This window comes from Carettochelys insculpta, chromosome 1 (assembly GCF_033958435.1).
Source record: "Carettochelys insculpta isolate YL-2023 chromosome 1, ASM3395843v1, whole genome shotgun sequence".
NCBI classification, from domain to species: Eukaryota; Metazoa; Chordata; order Testudines; family Carettochelyidae; genus Carettochelys; species Carettochelys insculpta.
Genome location: NC_134137.1, coordinates 291,304,073 through 291,323,807, shown reverse-complemented (window position 1 = coordinate 291,323,807; position 19,735 = coordinate 291,304,073). Strand labels below are relative to the sequence as shown.

At 45.6% G+C, this 19,735-nt stretch overlaps 1 protein-coding gene across 1 annotated transcript in view; it reads left to right on the top strand.

Moving 5' to 3' along the window:
* CFAP54 (cilia and flagella associated protein 54) overlaps nucleotides 1-19,735 on the top strand; it is a 315,059-nt gene that overhangs the window by 191,842 nt on the left and 103,482 nt on the right. The window contains exons 44-46 of the mRNA XM_074983979.1: nucleotides 3,293-3,502; nucleotides 6,288-6,354; nucleotides 18,243-18,425. Coding sequence (XP_074840080.1) covers nucleotides 3,293-3,502; nucleotides 6,288-6,354; nucleotides 18,243-18,425 — 460 coding nt within the window. The remainder of the gene's footprint in view (nucleotides 1-3,292; nucleotides 3,503-6,287; nucleotides 6,355-18,242; nucleotides 18,426-19,735) is intronic.

Sequence of the window (19,735 nt, the reverse complement as noted above, 5' to 3'; positions counted from 1 at the left end):
GACTCCTCCAGCGACAGGGGGCTCCGGATCGCCATCCCGTGCCGGAGCTCCAGCAGGGCGTCTGCCCAGTGGGTGTCCCCCAACTGTGGGAGTGGACCGTCAGGTACGTACCCACCGGTGCACACCCGCGGGGTTAAGGGGCGGGGACAAGAGACATGACCAGTGCCCTCCACATGCCCAGATGACCATGGCCCCAAGGACAGCAGTGGCATGTCCCTCAGAAGAGTGCATCAGCCCTTGCCCCCCAGCAGGACAGCGCCATGCCCCATCCCTGGGGATGGGGGGAGTGGAACCTAGGGTCCCCCACAGGGGGGTGGGACACCCATCAGCAGGAGCAGCATCTCCCGGGGACGGGGATGGGGAACCAGCAGCAGAGGGGTGGGGGGACAAGGGCCATCGGTCAGGGCCCACACTAACGGCTGTCTCCACTCTTCTTCCCCCCTGTGTTCCGCAGCTGCACCATTGGAGGCCCGGAGAGCGCCGGCGAAGTGTCCCTGGTCCCAGAGAGCCCACCGGGGCCATCCCAGCAGGCCAGCCCCTTGGCGGAGCACCGACCAGCCCCAGGATGGGGCTGACGGCGGAGCCACCAGAGGACGTCCACGGACCCCCAGCTGCTCGCGACCCTCCGGCGTCAGCTGGAGGTGTCGGAGCGGCGCCTGCGGGTGGAGGAGCGGCGGCTGGAGCTCCAGGAGCGAGCGCTGGCCTGGTGCCAGGAGGCTTGGGCGGCCTTCATGCACACCTTCGAGTGCATAGTGGAACACCTGGCCCCCCATGGTGCGCCGCCTGCCGCTCTGCCCGCTGCTCCACCTGCCGCTCCGACTGCCATCCCACCGCCGTTCGCCACCCTGAGGCCTGCTGCCAAGAGGGACCTGGGGCCTGCAGACACCCACCGGCCGTATCTGCTGGTTCGCCCGGCCCCCACCCAGTCTCGGCCAGGGCTCCGGCCAAGGCAAGGGTTGCGCCCTCCAACCCCGGGCGCTGGACAGTAGGGGTGCGGGGCCGAGGACGTGGCCCCCCACTCCCCCTTTGTACATGTCCCCCATTATTTTTATATAGTTTGTGTTGGACCCCTGTTCTGTTATGGTACCTGCCCTCCCATGTAAATAGTTTCCCCCTTTTTTCTATATATATATATATATATTGTATTAATAAGAAATTTCACTGTTTGGTTTCAAAAAACAGGTCCATTTATTTGAAAGAAAAGTGGGGGGGATGTGCTCTTGGGTGCTCTGTGGTGTGGGCTGGGGGGCAGGGAGTGTTGTGGAGGATGCAGGGGTGCAGTGGGTGGCCTGCCAGCGTTCACCCCGCGGCCTGGTCAAAATGGGCCTGCAGGGCCTCCCGGACCTGGATCCCCTAGGGGTCCACCTGGTGACTGGGGGCAGCAGGTGGCTGCACGTCGGCCCTGCCAGCCTCCACAGCCCAGCCCTGGAAGAATGCCTCTCCCTTGCTCTCCACCAGGTTGTGGAGTGTGCTGCATGCTCCCACAACCTGGGGGATGTTGGTGGGGCCTGCATCCAGGCGGGTGAGGAGACACCTCCAGCGCCCTTTGAGGCCGCCAAAAGTGCGCTCGACCACCTAGCACACATGGTTCAAGCGCGTGTTGAACCGCTCCTGGCTGGCTGTGAGATGGCCCGTGTAAGGGTGCATGAGCCAGGGCCGGAGGGGGTACGCCACGTCTGCGATGACGCAGAGGGGCATGGTGGTGTCCCCCACAGGGATCTCCCGCTGGGGGATGTAGGTCCCCGCCTCCAGCCAGCGGCACAGGCCCGAATTTCTGAACACCCGGGCGTCATGGGTGCTGCCAGGCCACCTAACATAAATGTCCAGGAAGCAACCCCGGCTGTCCACCAAGGCCTGGAGGACCACGGAATGGTAGCCCTTCCTATTGAGGAAGCGTCCTCCGCTATGCTTTGGGGCACGGATGGGGATATGGGTCCCATCCAGAGCCCCAAAGCAATTTGGGAAGCCCAGGCTGGCAAACCCCGTGATGGCAGCATCCGGGTCCCCAAGGCGCACGAGCCTGTGGAGGAGCAGGGAACTGATTGCACAGACGACCTGCAGGGGAAGGACATGAGAGAGCACCAGTGAGGGGTGTGCAGGGTGTGTCTGGCCCTCCACCCCAGGGCTCCCCTCCCCCAGGGCTCCCCAAGGGCTCCCTCCCCCAGGACTCCCCCCCCGGGCTCCCCCCCCGCTGGGTCCTCTTACCTCCATGAGGACGGCCCCAACGGTGGCCTTGCCCACAGCAAACTGCTGCCCCATGGATCTGTAGCTGTCTGGAGTGGCCAGCTTCCAGACAGCGATGCCGACCCGTTTCTCAATCGTGAGGGCACGTCGCACGGAGGTGTCCTGGTGCCGTAAGGCAGGGGTCAGCCACTGGCAGAGCTCCAGGAATGTCTGCCGGCTCATGCGGAAATTCTGGAGCCAGCGGTCGTTGTCCCACTCGCTGAGCACCAACTGCTCCCACCAGTCCGTGCTCGTGGGGTAGCTCCACAGCCAGCGACGTGTGCGGTCGGGGGGGCGGTCAGAGGGCATCAGGGTCTGGGGTTGCTTTCTCCTCCCCTGGGGGCAGCTTCTCTTCCATGAATAAAAGGTGGTCAGCTGCCTCCTGCATAGCACTGAGCAGGGCAAGCACTGCTCCTGCAGGGGCAGTTGTGTGGACCTCGGGCTGCTGCTGCTGCTGCTGCTGGGGGTCCATACTGCTTCGACGGGGTGTGTGTGCCTGTGGCTCTGCAGACTGTGTGCTGTGCAGGCTGAGTGTGTCTGGGAGGGGACCTTTAAGGGAGCAGCTAGCTGTTGCCCCAGAAGTGCTAGTCCGCCCTGTGACCCTGTCTGCAGCTGTTCCTGGCACCCTTATTTCGATGTGGGCCGGTTTGGCGTGTAGACATTCCCCTGCAGCGCCTACTTCGATATAGTGCTGCCCAACGTCGACGTTGAACGTCGACTGCACCAGCCCTGGAGGACGTGTAGACGCTATTCATCGAAATAGCTTATTTCGATTTTGCTACATCGAAATAAGCTATTTCGATGTAGCATCCCCGTGTAGATGTAGCTTTTGGAATCAATATATATGTGTCTTTATGAAGTAATTGTGTCATCTTCCATACAGCTATTTGATCTTAGTAAACTGTCATGTCTAGTGATTTGATCAAAAATTGTACTTTTATGTGTTACAAACTACATTCAGTTTTCTGTTCAATAAAGATTACTTGTATCTGATAGAAGGTAAACTAAAACTCTTCTGCTGCTGGAAAAAATGTCAGCAAACTGATAAGTGCATTTTTGTATGTTACAGAGCTGCTTTTAAACATTGGTGTCAAGCGCTGAATGAAACTCTCAAGATAGATGACGTACTTAACAACTGGCAAGAGTTAGGTGGCTTTTCAAAAAATGTCGCTGATGACTTTATGGATGAACAGTCTAAACATTTTAGTGAGAAATGTGTTTATCAGGCTGGAATTTGGGGATGCTTGCATGCAGCAGTCTTAGCTGCTAAGATTGCTCAGTAAGTATTTTATTTTTAATGTGTCTTAGATTTTAGAACTACACATCAACAAATGTCCATCCAGAGCCTTGAGTGCCACCAAAAAAATTTGAGAACACTTTAGAGGACTTATAAAACAAAATCAGTCAAAGCAGCTGCACTTCTGTCACCCTGACTGTCTTATTAATATCCTCAATACAGTATAACTATACCAAACTACACCACAGTATTTCCTCAAAACAAATCTTTCAGTTTCCCCAGCCCTCTTCCAATTCCCAAACAAGCACAAGAACTTTGTAGCATGCCCTGAAGGTTAACAGATTTGAACTATTTTGGACCAGCATATAGAGAGTGGGAAGTGGCTTCCTTTGTTTGTGGATAGCTCCTTCTCTCAAGCACTCTCCTCTGATCTTAACTGTAGCTGTGTAGCACAGGGAGGGATCGATCACAGGAGTAGTGGAATTGTAACAACATATGTATGAAACTTAAAAATACAACAAATGATTGACAAATTGTAGCCAAAAGAACTAGTTTACATCATTATTAATTTTCAATAGAAATATCAGAATTCTGAAGTTAGTACTCTTAATGAATACTAAAATATCTTTGGGGCAGACTTAATGGGGAAAATAGTAATTTTCTAATTATTTTTAGATGTATGGAGTTTTATCTGTTGTGTGCAGGACTACCATGAATAATTATATCAGCCAAGATATCTACTGTATGCATACTATTAAAAGACCATAGTTCAGATTCTGTTTTGTGCCTCAAATAAGAAGCAGAGCACAGAATTACAGCCCGGGGGGAAAAATAGGTGCATAGGTATCTTAAACTACTTTTGTGCCCGAAGTGTGACCTAAGGAGCAGCCTGTACCTGGCTACTATAGGCCACTCTGCACCCAGAATCTCTGTAGGAGTATGTGCTGTGGCCACACTCCAGCATAATCCTTGTACCCCGAGTAAGTGTCATAGTTCTACATGTGTTCTCTCCTTCCATGGTCCACTCTCCCTCCTAACCAGGGATTTTCCAGGCTGTATGGTTTCCTGCCTACATTGATATTCCAGCAAGCCACACTGCCTAACAGAGTATCATCTACATTTTGCTCTCTCTTTGAATGCTGTGGACAGCCTAATGGTCCACAGCTATAAATTACATTATAGCTCTTTATGAGTGAGCACATTTATTCTGAAGCATTACAGAGAAAACATATTAAAACAATAAAATAATCTACATGGATACTGCAAAGCTTACAAACAGTTGGTCCAGCTCCCGTCTCTGGTTCTGATAAACATCACTCCATCAAAACTCACAACTGGGTTTTCTCTGCAGTTAAAAGTTCCTGACTGTCTCGGGTTCAGAACCAGAGCAACCAGGAATAGTTCAGCCTTTTCCTTTTCACAACATGGGCCTTTGGTCTTGGTCTCATGTAATAGGTAATCAGCAGACAGTGATCCCATCCTGAGGGCATATTTTCAAAAGGCTGGGTTTCTGCATTCCCCATAGATGTGGAATTTGTGTTCACCACCCCTAGCTGTTCCACAAGAAAACTATTTAACATTTTTTATTCCACTAGTCCAGTGGTTCTCAACCTTTTGAGTGTGCAGCCCACTCTGCTCAGTGCAGACTTTTCTGTGGACCACCAGCCAACCACCCATTATGACAAAATGAGTGGGGAGTCTGGGTGGGAGGTTGGGTGCTGGAGTGGGCTGAGGATGGGGAGTCTGGGCAGGAGGGAGGGTGCAGGAAGGGGTAGCAGTGGGGGATTTTGGTGGGAGGGTGCAGGAGCAGGTGGGAGCTACTTGCAGGGGAGGGGCTCAGCAGGAGGAGGATGGGGTGTACTTACCTGGATCTGTGCCCTGGTCACTTCCAGGCACCACCTCCACTACTCCCATTGGCTGGGATTCCAGCCAATGGGAGCAATGGGGAAAGCGTCCAGGCAAGTGGTTTCCTGCACTGCCATTCCCCCACCATAGGGTAGAAGCATAGTGGCAGCTCATGGAGCCAATTCCTTCCACTGCAAGCTGGATCCAACCTGTGAGGCTTGGGCTTTCTCCCCAGTCTCAGGCATGCTGGAGGAAATTGCTCTATTGATCACAGCTATGGTTTGTTAGAGTCCTGGGACAGCACCCTTAGAGCTGTCTTCCTCAGTTCCTGCACTGAGGGAATCCTCCTCCATCCATTTCCAGGGCATTTAGCAATATTCTGTCTATTTTTGACATCCATGAGTGAAATAAATTTTGTTATGCACACCAATGCATGCACAAATGTGCACAACCAATAGAAACACATAGTGCACACTGTGGGTGGCTGTGGGTGCACTGATAATCAGCTGGGCAACACCTGGATCTCTCGTGGGTGGCTGCCCAAGCACTTTGTTTACAGGGAACACTGACATTTAGAGACCTTTTATGCTGCTCTGGCCCGTTTGCTAAAAGTAAGGGGGCTGGAGCTGAAGTAAGGATGTTGCCCCATAAAATGCAAAAGATCAAGGCACCTTGCATGAGTTGTACACAGAGTAGTAACCGACAGTCATGAAATCTCAAGTGAGATGTTATGAGGGATTTTATAGCTACTTTTCTATTTGCTTCTCTTTTTTCTATATAGGTTCTTATACTCCCTTCATCATCATAGTATTTGACAAGCTTCTAATGGTACATAAAGCCACTTGACTTAACATTTTCATATTTGAAAAACTACTGGAGTTCATTATTTTAATAGTAATAATTATAGGAGGAAAAGGCTTTGTTAATTAACATAAATTAATGAACACATTCAAAATTACGTATATGTTGTACTTACTCTCAGATACATATTGACATCCAATGTGACGGAAAGAACTAAATGCTGCATATTCTCAGCTATACTCTTTAAGGTAAGGATATATTTTCATTTAAAATTTATGCAGTAGTTGTCTTATTTTTAAGGTATAAAGCTCCATAAATGACCAATGATAAAAATATTCCTGTATAAAATTATGTAGAGTCAAGACTGTAAGTAGATACCAACTCATGCACATGTAGGCCGTGTCTACACGTGCCCCAAACTTCGAAATGGCCATGCAAATGGCCATTTCGAAGTTTACTAATGAAGCGCTGAAATGCATATTCAGCGCTTCATTAGCATGCGGGCGGCAGCGACGCTTCGAAATTGATGCTCCTTGCCGCCACGCGGCGCGTCCAGACGGGGCTCCTTTTCGAAAGGATGCCGCCTACTTCGAAGTCCCCTTATTCCCATGAGCTCATTGGAATAAGGGGACTTCGAAGTCGGCGGCGTCCTTTCGAAAAGGAGCCCCGTCTGGAAGTGCCGCGCGGCGGCAAGGAGCGTCAATTTCGAAGCGTCGCTGCCGCCCGCATGCTAATGAAGCGCTGAATATGCATTTCAGCACTTCATTAGTAAACTTCAAAATGGCCATTTGCATGGCCATTTCGAAGTTTGGGGCACGTGTAGACGTAGCCGTAGTTATGTTATGTTTTTAACGTTATTTTTATATTTTAGTTTAAAATTATCGTTTCAATAAGATTTAGTCTCACAGAGAAGAAATAAAATATTGAAATATGAAGATGGCTAAAATATTTGCCAGTCAAATAGATTCTTTTCCTCGTGAAGTAGATGCCATCAATATCAGCAGGTTGCTTTCTGCCACAGATCACAACAGTATCTTCATAGCTTTTCATAAATTTTTAACTAGGTAACTCAGAGTATAGAAATTAAAAAAAATCTCTTCAGAATATTTCTTCTGCTAATGAAAACTGTGTTAGAAGTTTCTTCTAAAAAGTATGGTGGTACATTCAAAGGAATAAAGATTCACTTACAAGGAAAACAATGCTCAAATTAAGAATGCAACCCTTTGGCAACAAAGCCAGGATAAAAAATGTTTCTGTATGCTCTGGGAATGGAGATTTGATGCATGACTAAGAACAGGGATCCTGAAAGAGGGATCCCAAATATTCTGTCATTTGGACTTCATGTAGGCACAGGGAGTGTATGCTAATAGATACCAATGCAGCATCAGAAACTTAATAAGGTTCATCAAACAAAAAAAAAAAAAGGAAAATTCGCAGAATTATTTTGATCACATGCATCATTCTAGCATTCTTGTGCTGCAACCTGATCCATGAGGTTAGAATCCATCCAGACTGAAGCCCTGTTAACTTCTGCAAGAATACAAAAGAATACAATACTTGACCAAAAGGAGAATTTCCAGTATCTACTAGTGCTATGCTATCTGTGATACAGAGCTGAAAAATGTTGATTCAATACATCAGACAGCAGTAGTGTTAACCAAGTCATCGTAGTATTATCCTATTGGAAATACTCATGCATGACTGAAGCAGGACCTGTTCTAGTTCATTCACATGGATGTAATTGGTGGAAGAATGTGCTGCAAAATGTAATCAGTCTGCTGTTAAGGTACTTGACAAGGTTAGAGACCCATATCTTATTTTTGGTTTGAAAGGTTGTTTGGTAACATTATTTCCTCTTTCTGGTATAGCCTCTAATTAATGTCCTAGGTTTATGCTAGCTATTTTGTGTTTCACTTTGCAGCAAGAATATATAAAGTGTAAGGCCATGTTCACATTAATGACTTTACAGTGGCACAGCTGCACTGGTGGAGCTGCACCATTATAATAACATTTTGTAGCTTCTGTAAGCTGATGGGCGAGAGCTGTCCCATTGACATCATAAAATCACTTTCACAAGTGACAGTAGCTATGTTGATGGGAGAAGCTTCCCACTGACATAGCACTGTGCACATTCGAACTTATGCCAATGAAACATATATCAGTTGGGGCTTTGTTTTGTCACATAGGATTTGCTGACATAACTGCCGTATTAGGGTAACCATATTTCCCTATGTGAAATAAGGGACACCTGGTAAAACTGTTTGGAGCTAAGTGAGTTCAATGGCAATCAATCACAACTATGCAGAACAAATATTCAAAATAACATTAAGTTGACTGAGACCCCATTTATATAATATATTGCATTATTGTTACAAAAATAGGTAAAAATTAAAAATATACACCTACAATTAATGAAAACAAAAAAGCAGTCCAGTAGCACTTTAAAGACTAACAAAATAATTTATTAGGTGATGAGCTTTCATGGGACAGACCCACTTCTTTAGATCATAACCGTACCAGAACAGACTCAATATTTAAAGTACATAGAACCAAAATAGTAATCATGATTGACAATTCAGAAAAATATTATCAAGGTGAGCAAATCAGAGAGTAGAGGGGCAGAAGGTGGGGGGGAGTCAAGAATTAGATTAAGCCTAGTATGCAAAAGAGCCCCTATAGTGACCTAAAAAATTCCTATCCTGGTTCAAACCACGTGTTAATGTGTCAAATTTGAATATAAAGGAGAGTTCAGCAGTCTCTCTTTCCCATCTGTTGTGAGAATTCCTTTTCAGTAAAATGCAAACCTTCGTGTCATTAACATACACTAATATTCCACAAGAAGATGGATTACAAACGATCAGGAGTACCATCCCTGATGTCACCACAGCCAATCTAGTTTCTGACTTCTGTAACTTTGTTCTCACCCACAATTATTTCTGATCTGGGGACAACTTATATCTCCAGATTAGTAGAACTGCTATGGGCACCCACATGGCCCCACAATATGCTAATATATTTATGGCTGACTTGGAACAATTCCTCAGCTCTCATCCCCTATTACCCCTCCTCTACTTACAATACATTGGTGACATCTTTGTGATTGGGACCCATAGTATAGAGACTCTAGAAGAATTCCACAGAGACTTTAACAATCCGCACCCCACCATCAATTTATGCCTCGACTCCTCCACGCAAGAGATACATTTCCTGGACATTACAGTACAAATCAAGGATGGCCTGATTGGTACCACACTCTACCAGAAACCCACTGATCATTATTCTTGCCTACACGCTTCTAGCTTCCATCCTGCACACATAAACTAGATCCGTTGTTTACAGTCAAGCCCTTAGGTACAATCACATTTGCTCTGATCCTACTGACAGAGAACGAAAACTACAAGATGTTTTCCAAATATTCATAAACCTGAATTACCCACAAGGAGAAATAAAAAAACAAGTCGACAGGGTCAGACGAATACCCAGAGACCAGCTACTCCAAAATAGGCCCAAAAAATCCAAGAATAGAACACCACCAATCATTACCTACAGGCCCCAACTCAAACCACTGCAACGCATTATTAAAGACCTACAACCTATCCTTGATCAGGATGCCACACTCCTGAAGGCCCTAGGTGACAGGCCTGTTCTCTCCCACAGACAAACTCCCAACCTTATGAGGATTCTCACCAACAATCACAGTCCATACCGCAGGAACACCAATCCTGGAACTTTTCCTTGCAACAAAGCCCGCTCCCAGCTTTGTCCATGTATCTGTTCTGGAGATACCATCACTGGACCTAACCAGGTTATTCACAGAATCACGGGCACATTCTCATGTTCCTCAGCTAACATCATATATGCCATCATGTGCCAACAATGCCAAGATGCTTTGTATATTGGACAGACTTCAAACTCTCTTAGACAAAGAATTAATGGGCACAAAACAGACATAAAAACACTCCTGATCCACAAACTGGTCAGCCAGCATTTTAATGGAGTTGGCCATTCTGTTAGTGACCTGAAGGTTTGCATCATACTGAAGAGGAATTTTCACAACAGATTGGAAAGAGAGGCTGCTGAACTCTCCTTTATATTCAAATTTGACACATTAACACGTGGTTGAAATGGGATGGGAATTTTCTGGGTCATTATAGGGGCTCTTTTGCATACTTGCTTTAATCTAATCCTTGACTCCCCACCCACCTTCTGCCTCTCTACTCTCTGATTTGCTCACCTTGATAATATTTTTCTGAACTGTCAATCTTGATTACTGTTTTTGGTTCTCCGTACCTTAAGTATTGAGTCTGTTCTGGTATGGCTATGGTCTGAAGAAGTGGGTCTGTTCCATGAAAGTTCATCACCTAATAAATTATTTTATTAGTGTTTAAAGTGCTACTGGACTGCTTTTTTGTTTTCGTAGTATAAAGACTAGCATGGCTTTCTCTCTGTTACTACAATTAATGGATATTGCCCTATAGAAGTTCCTGCCTTGTCCTCATCTTGCTTTCCTCCAGAGTGTGGGGTGGAGGTGCAAGAGCCAGAACAAGGGGCTGGGGGTATGTAAGGGAGGGCTGTGGTGTTTGGGTGAGCTGCTGGAAATCAGGACTGGGTGTGTGTGCAGGAGGGCAGGAGTCAGGGATAGGGTGGTAGGAGTCAGGACAGGAGGCTGGAAGCGGGGAGGAGCCCTGGGGCTGGTTTCTGGAACAATGTAAGCCGTGTGATATTTTTGCAACAGTATAAAAAAAGAATGAAATCTGCTAGGCCAGTTCCTTCCCCCCACCTCCCATTTAATTTCACCAGAGTCAATGGATTTACAACAGGTAAATTACACCTCTAGCTTTCAAAGCAAAACAATACATTATTCCAAACTTGATATCTAGCAATACAATATCTCACTATATTCAAAACAACGTAGCATACCTTCTAATATCCATGCGCTCTGTTCCACGGCCATTGCCAAACCTTCCAACCTGCCTTTTCTTTTTGGTTGGCGGTCATTTGATAATGAGTAGGACGTCTTCGTGTCACCCTCCTATTTGTGAGTCTGTTGATGGCTGATCAGCCCGATTCTGGAGCCATAGATCTTATCACAGAAGAGACAGGTGTTGGTAGCTGTTGGAGGGGTGCAGGACAGTTTTTAATGCTCTTTTGTTGTTCTCCACCTCTCTTTGTCTGCACTGTGGTGGGACCTCTCAAATTGTTTCACCCCCTCATGGATTACCATCCTCCACTGGGGATGGTCTTTGACAAGGTTCTCCCAAGTGTCGACTCTGATGCTGCACTTTTTCGTGTATGCCTTCAGCATGTCCTTATATCGCTTCCATTGGCCCCCCAGCACTCCTCTGTCCTTCCTCCAATTCAGAAAACAGAAATGTCGTGACACGATATCGTTGGGACCGTGATGGTAGGATTAAACGAGGCTAGGTGGTCGAATGGGCACGTTGCTAATGAGAAGGGCCGGCAGAGCCCTCCTGGGGTATCCCAAGGACCTGGTCAGACTGTGCTGCGACCCCACTGGCAAACGGTAGGCGAGAGCCCCGCCCCAGGAAGATGCACATGACCCCACCCAAATAGCACCCGGGGGGAAGGAGCTAGCGGAGATGGAGAGAGCGAAAGAAAGGAAGAATCCGGGATAAGAGAATGCTAGTATCAACAAACTCGCTATGTTTATTAAGTATAACTATCTATTAATACTATCTATATTGTAATATGCTGTACTATATTGAACTAGACTTTAATCTATTATGTTATACCATACTATACCCATATATACAAATATACATCGATTAAGGAAAGTGGGCAAATAGAAATGGGTGTTCAGATTCTCAAGCCACATTTTCAGGAATGAGTGGGTAGTACCACATCCCGCCACGCCCTGTGCATTATATAAACTCTGAAAACAATAAATAACTAGTAAATAAAAACTCCGCGGGTAGGGGTGCTACTCCCTACCCGCAATGGTAGCAAGCGAATTTGAACGATCAGGTTAGGATGGCGTAATCCATTATCCTTATACTAGTTATTTATCTATATGTTAGTTATCTATACTACTTATACTATCAATACCAATAATACTATTCTAACATTAATATTTACACTTATGTTACACAGGAAAATCCGGCCTGGGGCTTTAGACCCGGCCTATACAAAGTTAAATAAAAGGTGACACGTCCGGTAGTCTTTATTTAAAGTAGGTAGTCAAGTCCGGTAGTCGTTGTAAGGTAAGTTGTCTAGTCCAGTGTTCGTAGTATTTAGGCAAAGGCAGTAAATAGTAATAAAGTAGTCAGTGTGTGATGGATCAGTTAGTATGGTGGGGCTGATATTACCACAGCGTGTCCAGCAAGTTGTCCAGTTTGGGTAGGTGGTTGTCTCAGCACAGCAGCAGAACACAGGCAATGGAGTGGCCGAAGGAGCGGTGGTGATGAGATGGCGTTGGTGGGCTTCCGGTTTCCCCACCGGCTATGCAGTACCTGTGGCCGAAGCCACGGGCCAGTTCGCAACCCGGTGAGTATGCCTTGAAACCCACTTGGCGCTCCTAGATGCAAGCGGGGTGCTTGGGTACAGTGAGGCACTGAAGCGAAGGCGCCGCTTCTCAGCTGACCAGCTGGCCCTGAGGCAAGCTGCAGCTGTGGTGATTCAGCGCCGCCCAGAGGCAGGCGCTGCTGTGACTTCAGCTCTTCACTCTTATTGAGCTGGCCTCAGCATCAGCGGACGCCTTGACGGCCAACGTTCTCCTGTGTAGGGTCTGAGGAGTCCTTGTCCCAGTACCCAAGGGCCCCAGACTGAGCTGTCAGCCCAGAATTTATAGAGAGTTCTCATGATTATTCATTAGCTCATTGTAATATTCATGATTCTACACCGAGGTTTTCAAACAGGTCCTCCTCTCGGCTGAAGGTTCTGGAAGCCCTTCACCCTCGGCCAATCGGAGGACTCCATTTCAAACCCGGCTTCATGAATTATTCATGAGTTCAGGTCACCGGGGAAACCAACTGACTCAGAGTGACTGTTGCAGGGGCTGCTAAATGGCAGCCTATGTAACTTTAGATTTTTCATGTGCCTGCTCTGATGTTTAATGGCCAAAGGCTTGCTTCCCCTGACCCATGGGGGCAATGATGCCCAAGGGATAGATGGAAAAATCCCTGACAAGAATCTACTTTGGGAGGTGCTAATCAGACATATGAACCATGTGACCAGTCCAACAAAGTTGTTGATGAATGATAATGGCTTCAATGCTGGTCATGTTCGACTCTTCCAGGATGCTACTGTTCGGGCACCTATCATCCCAAGAGATATTTAGGATTCTCCTGGGGCAGCGTTGATGATGTTGTTCAAATGCCTTCAAATGAGGCTTGTATGTTGTCCAGGTTTTACATGCATACAGTTGTGTTGGAACAACCACTGCATGGTTTACAAGGAGATTTGTCTTGGGATAGATGTCCCGGTTCTCAAAGACCCTTTGTCTCAGGTGGACTAAAGCAGAGCTTGCACTGCTCAGATGATGCTGAATTTCTTCATCAATGTTGACTTTAGTGGAAAGATGACTTCCATGGTATGGGAAGTGCTCCACATTTTCCAGCAGTTCTCCATTGACGTCAATAGAAAGTGCATGAGATTGTCCCGTCAGTGAAGGTTGGTGGCACACCTTGGTCTTTTTAATGTTCTGTGTGAGGCCGAGATTCTCATATGCTTCAGTGAAGACACTTAAGATGGTCTGAAGAACCAGTCTGTATACAACAGACTTACTTTCTAATACCTCACTGTGTAAACAGGATTTTCAGAGCTTGTAACTTATAAGCCCCCATGAGAAGTACAGCATTGAAAGGCTTGGAAATCCTCACACCTTGATCTGATGCTGTCTCCTGAAGTCTCCCACTGATATCTCCTGTCATGAGTTTCTCTCTCCCAAACAGTGACTTGACCTCCCATCTAACCACTGGACCCAGCTGCCCTTCTCCACCCCAGAGATGCCCAGACCATGTGGTGCCTGCTTGTTTCCTAGTGCTGCCTGTGGGCCACTTCTTCCTCTCGCATCTTTGCAGTCCTGGTCTATCTAGTTCTCCCATTCCCCAGGGCAGGTCCAGCTTAAGATAAGGGCTGCAGCCTAATAGTCCAAATAGCCTTTTTTAAACAAATGCTAAAACTTGATGGAAATCGCTTATCTGGAAATCCAACTTTAATTGAAAAGTCAAATAAACAGGATCTATGGTAAAGTTCTTCCATTTTTAATTCACCATGAGTCCATTAGTAAAGTGACATGATATTTTTGAAAAATTATTTATCTGTTTTCGATAGCTACAAAAACTCCTTAAGAATTATGTTATAAAAAGAATTCTTTCCCTTCTAAACCATCAACACCAGTGCAAAGTTGCTCTGGCCTTTGAGGGAAGGCACAGGCAGAAAGAATGATGCTGGGGGTTAGCCTCCCCAAAGGGGTGGTTCCACCTGCCACACCTGCCTGAACAATTTAAAAGGATCTGAGGTTCCTGGGCCATTTTGAATTGCCTGGGCTCCTGGGCACTTGCCCACTTTGCTCCCCATCTGTCAGTGGGCCAGGCCTCCCTCAACAAGGAACAAGACGGCAAGGTTGATGTCTTCATACAGTACCCATTTTTCTCTTGGACCCAAGAAGACTAAAATAAATAAATAAATAAAAAACTCCCATTGGCTCTACCTCTTAAAGTTGTGTTGTTTCTGCTCTCAGTGAAAGAAATCTCTACTACCTCAGTGAAATAAGGATATGGTTGAAGTAGTGTTCTAAGTGGAAGATATAACCAGCTCCTCAGCTTGCCTGAAGATGGTAACAACTCTTCCACATGCAGCATGCAGTTGGTGGAATCACAGGCTGTGAAAGACCAAACCAGTCTGCTAAGCTTGGCAAAGGAGAGACAAGGCCTCTTATAGGGAAAGATACTCTATGGCTATGTCTACACTTATCTCCCTCTTCGAAGGGGGCATGGTAATCATGGTGATGGGAGATTACTAATAAAGTGCTGTGATGCATATGCAGCACTTTATTAGGCTGATTCTCCCCCGCGGCAACTTTGAATTGTCGAACTTCAAAGTGCCAGCATGCCGTGTAGCCACAGGCACTTTGAAGTGCCCGCACTCCTTTGAAGAGCCTTTACTCCCTACAATTTTGAGAAGTAAAGGGACTTCGAACTTGCCCAAGCACTTCAAAGTACCGGCAGGTTAGCCACAGCTACACACGAGCTGGCACTTTGGAGTTTAACACTTTGGAGTTACTGTGGGGGCTAGGGAGGTGGAATTTGCTTAATGAAGTGCTGCATATGCAGCACAGCAGTTCATTAATAAACTCCCAACACCCTACTTACCATCCTCCCTTTGAAGTAGGGAGGTAGTGTTGACACAGCCAAAGTGTTTGAAGGGATCATTTTTGATTCCTGTGTGCTATTAGGAAACTTTACATTCTTCTCCCAGAGACTACCTGACACAATTTCAGGAATCTCTCTGGAGGTTTTTATTGTATTTCTTTCACTCTTTCTAAAGTCTTATTTGGGTGTGCTCTGATTTCAAACATGGGAGCTGAGACCTGACCCTCACTAGAAACGTTTCACATACAAGCACCTTTTGCAACATATTTAGCCACTTTCCCACTGATCCTTGCAAGGTATGCACAGGTCTGCAGACATTGCAAGTGTGGTGAGCGTGAGGGAAGGCAAGACGGAATGAAGTGTGTGCACAGGAGCAAAAGAAAATAGTCGTGGCTTGTGCAGCAGGTTAGAAGGGAAATGCTAATTATGCCACACTTCTTCATTGGCAGATATCACTCTTGCTGGTACTGCACTGCTGAGGGTAAGCATGGAAACCAAGGCTCAAGTTCTGTAAACAACTCCCCACTCCAAATTCAGACCAACTATGTGCCACTTTGGTTCTTGCACTTCTGATTGAAGAAAGGCATGGGAAGGTGTCCCACCATAGGAGAAGAAACACAGTTACGTTCTCTAGGACCCTGCAAGAGAAAAGCAATAAATATCTCAGGCAGTTTCCAGAGCATCTCTCTTCAGGATTCCATTGACATATCAGTGTGCATCCACACCTTGCTTGGACATAACATCTAACTATGCAGGGCTACGCGCAGCTCTCAGAAACAGTCAGCCTCCCTCTTTTCTGGATTTCACACCCACCTCTCTGCTCCCTAAACCAGAGCCACTTACTCTGTGTCTCATCCTGCTTCCTGCTCCTCATGGAGCTATTGCTGACACTGACCATTTGCTTTGGGAGAATAGTGGAGAATAGTTCCTGGCTGCCTGTGTCACTGGGCAACCCTTCTGTGAGCACCACATCCTCATCCAGCTCTACCTCTTCATCGTCCTCTGGGTTAATTCCTCTTTCTGCTGACTCTGTGCTCTCCAAAGTATCCACAGGGCTCTTGCAGGTGGAGGTGGGGTCGCCTCCCTGGATTGTGTCCAGCTCCTTACAAAACCAGTGTGTCTTGAGTGCAGCACCAGAGTGATGATTTGCCTCACTCATCTTGTGGGATGACTGCCTCAGCTCCTTTATCATTGCTTTGCACTGCAGCATGTCTCACTCATAGCTGTTATCACAACATCTTCATGAAGTGTCCTGATATGTATCCCAATTCCTATGGGTCACTCACAGCTGAAACTGCACAGACTCCTCTCCTCATACGCTGGTAAGTTCTGAAAGCTCTCTAGTGGTCCAAACAGGAGCACATTTGAAGTGATACCCAGCCATGCATGATTAGCTGGGAACACTCCGTGCTGAGCCAGCCAGAAAGAATGGACTTTAAAATTCCTGGGTCTTGCAGGGATGAGGGTGATTTGCTGTGTACCTGACTACAGGGCAGCAGAGTTCAAAGCACTGGCCAGAGTGGCTGCTTGGTGCATTGTGGTAAACTTCCTTGAGAGCAATAAAGGCGGGAAAAAAAAAGCCTTTTGTTTTCTACACTTCACGGTTGTCAATGGTAAAGGGTGGGAGCAAGAAAAAAGTCCCCTGGGAGGTGAAAGATTTTTATTCCTGAAACTGGGGGAGTTTCACAACTTTTGTTGTGTGTCAGTGTGAATGCTATCGCATTTTGTTTACAAAAGGCGGGTTTTCGTGACAGTACTGTGTTGTACGGATATGCCCTTACAGATCAGGAAAGTACTGGATGATGAGTAATTCTGTCTGTCAAAGCAAATGATGAGGACGAAAACACTGTCTACAATTCTTTGAGAAAGCAAAAGTAACAATAATTTTGAATTTAATTTACTTTGAATATAATTTAGCTGTCCAAACAAACGGACATTCTTTGTGGCTTCTCTGTATCCATATATGCTCTTTGCTTTGCTTAGTGGTGTTGTCAACTCACAAGGCCAAGGACAGGCAGAATTATGGGATTCACTTCAACCCAGAGCTGATTAGGGATAAGGTACTTTATTGGCCACTCATTCTACTACAGTTTCACAGGGCAAACATTAGCGAACAAAAAAGCACAACAGGACAATGTACTCATCATGATAAGAAGCTCTTTGGAATCCTTACATCCCTTTCTGCCACAGGGAGTCCCAGACCTGAAGTGCCTCACATCAAGGCACAGTGGACATGGCTCCAGCTGAGGGAACCCAGGGCACCTCTGCGGCTGGAAGTCCCTGGTGAAACTCAGATGGCGGGCGGAGTTCCCAAGTTTTTATCCTTTAGTTCTTTACTGGGTGTGCGCGCAATGGCTCAATACCACTTTTAGCATTTTCACGAGGCTAGGTTCCCAGCTCAAATGCAGGTGTTAGGGCTGATATGTCTATCTGGTGTTTTATGTTTGGGAGGTTTAAAACTGCAACAGACTGCAATGTAGGGATGGGACCTTGGTTGTACTACAGGAATGAAAGTTTCCTCTTTTGCTCTCTGAGGCCTGCAGGCTGCTCCTTAAGGCCCGTTGGCGTGTTACATGACAGTTGTCTGATGCTCTTTTCTATCCATTTATAGATGGATCTCTTGCTCTATAAAGATTCAGACATGAAAACATTAGTCATTCTACAATTTTACATGGTTTCATGTGGAACCAGATGAAATACAGAAGTTGACTGAATTTCATTTTGAGTGTTTTGAACTGATCATCCTTTTTTATGCTTCACAGTTGCATATTTATTTACAAATATTTTATTTTTATTATTTTCAGACGCTGTTTAGAGTTTCTATACCACATCCCACAGCTGATTGTGACTTTGCACAATATGAAATACACAAACTTATTCCTGGAATTGATTTGTTCTCTGATCGCTACAGGGCTGATGTCTCCACTGTAGTTGCAAGTCTGAGTTTCCTTATATTTGAACTGCACTGTGCAAAACAAAATCTAATAGTAAGTACTATTGAAAAGCACATACAGATGAATTGTAAATCATTTAATGGAAAATTGTTATGCTTCATCTGTTGTGGGTGCCAACATATTTTGAAGAGCCCTTGTTATCTTTGTTGGTTGGTGGTCTGGGGTTGGGGGCCGAAATAAACCAGGATTTATCCAGTTTTAAAAATGGAATTGACTGCAGTGCTAAATAAACTCTGTGCTTATGCTGTGTCTTCCTAAATAGCTGCAGTTGCTGACTTTTTTTATCACTCATGACGTGTGCAGATTGTCAGTGGATTACAATTTGTTACTGTAAATAGAGTACTTATACATGATATCCAGCCAAAATGCATTCTGTGTCTGTTTCCAAGCACTTTGGAGAAAAGTATATAATATATGTGATTTCAAGATTCATTGTACTCAACGAGTAAGTATAGTTGCAATATATTTATAGCATGTTAGAGAACTTTAATTATAGGTTCAGTAAGTAAGTTGTTAATTTTGTTTTTCCTCACTCTCATTCTCTCTTGTTTCTCTAAAAGAGCTGTCTTCATCACTTCCCTCTCATACTGATTATCTTTACTACAGCCTTGCCAGGGACTATATTTTTTTTCAAAATCCTGTTTCTGTCTCACAATACCCACTCCTGCTCTCAGTTGCTCCTGCATTGGCTACACAAAGGGGTATTGCCAGCAGCTTCATGCTGATGAGTAGTCTCACAATTGCAAATGGCCATTTATGAGCATAATCGCATAGCTAATTAGCATAGCTGTGCAAGATCTTGCTCAACATTGTTTCTTGCATTTTTATCCCACTCCCACTCACAAAAACCTTAGATCCTCAAAATTCTACGAGAGACAGATTCTCCTATGCTACTTTTTTGTGTTGAAAAGTGAGTTAATACACGTGCATATAGAATTCAGACACTATTTTTACTACTCAAGAATAAAATAAATCTTGCAAAGTCATGTAAAAATACTATAACTTCTGTTATATTAGACAGCAAATCACTATTTCTTGCTTAAATTTAAGCATAGAAATCTTTATTTAAAAAACTTGCTTTAAATTACTGGTATTCCATTTATGACAAACTGATTAGAGATTTAGTGCTTTCCAGCAAATTATTATAGCATCTTTTTTTACGCACCCAAACCCACCCACAACAAAGTGTATTTACTGCTTTCACCATTATAGTATTATGTCCTGCAGAACCCTTGGGATCACAGTCCTTCTGCAGACCCCTAATCTATATCCCTGTCCTCAACCAAGTTCCCTCCCATATCCCATTTTACTTCTGTCCTAGCTATCAGGTTAATTTTATTCTG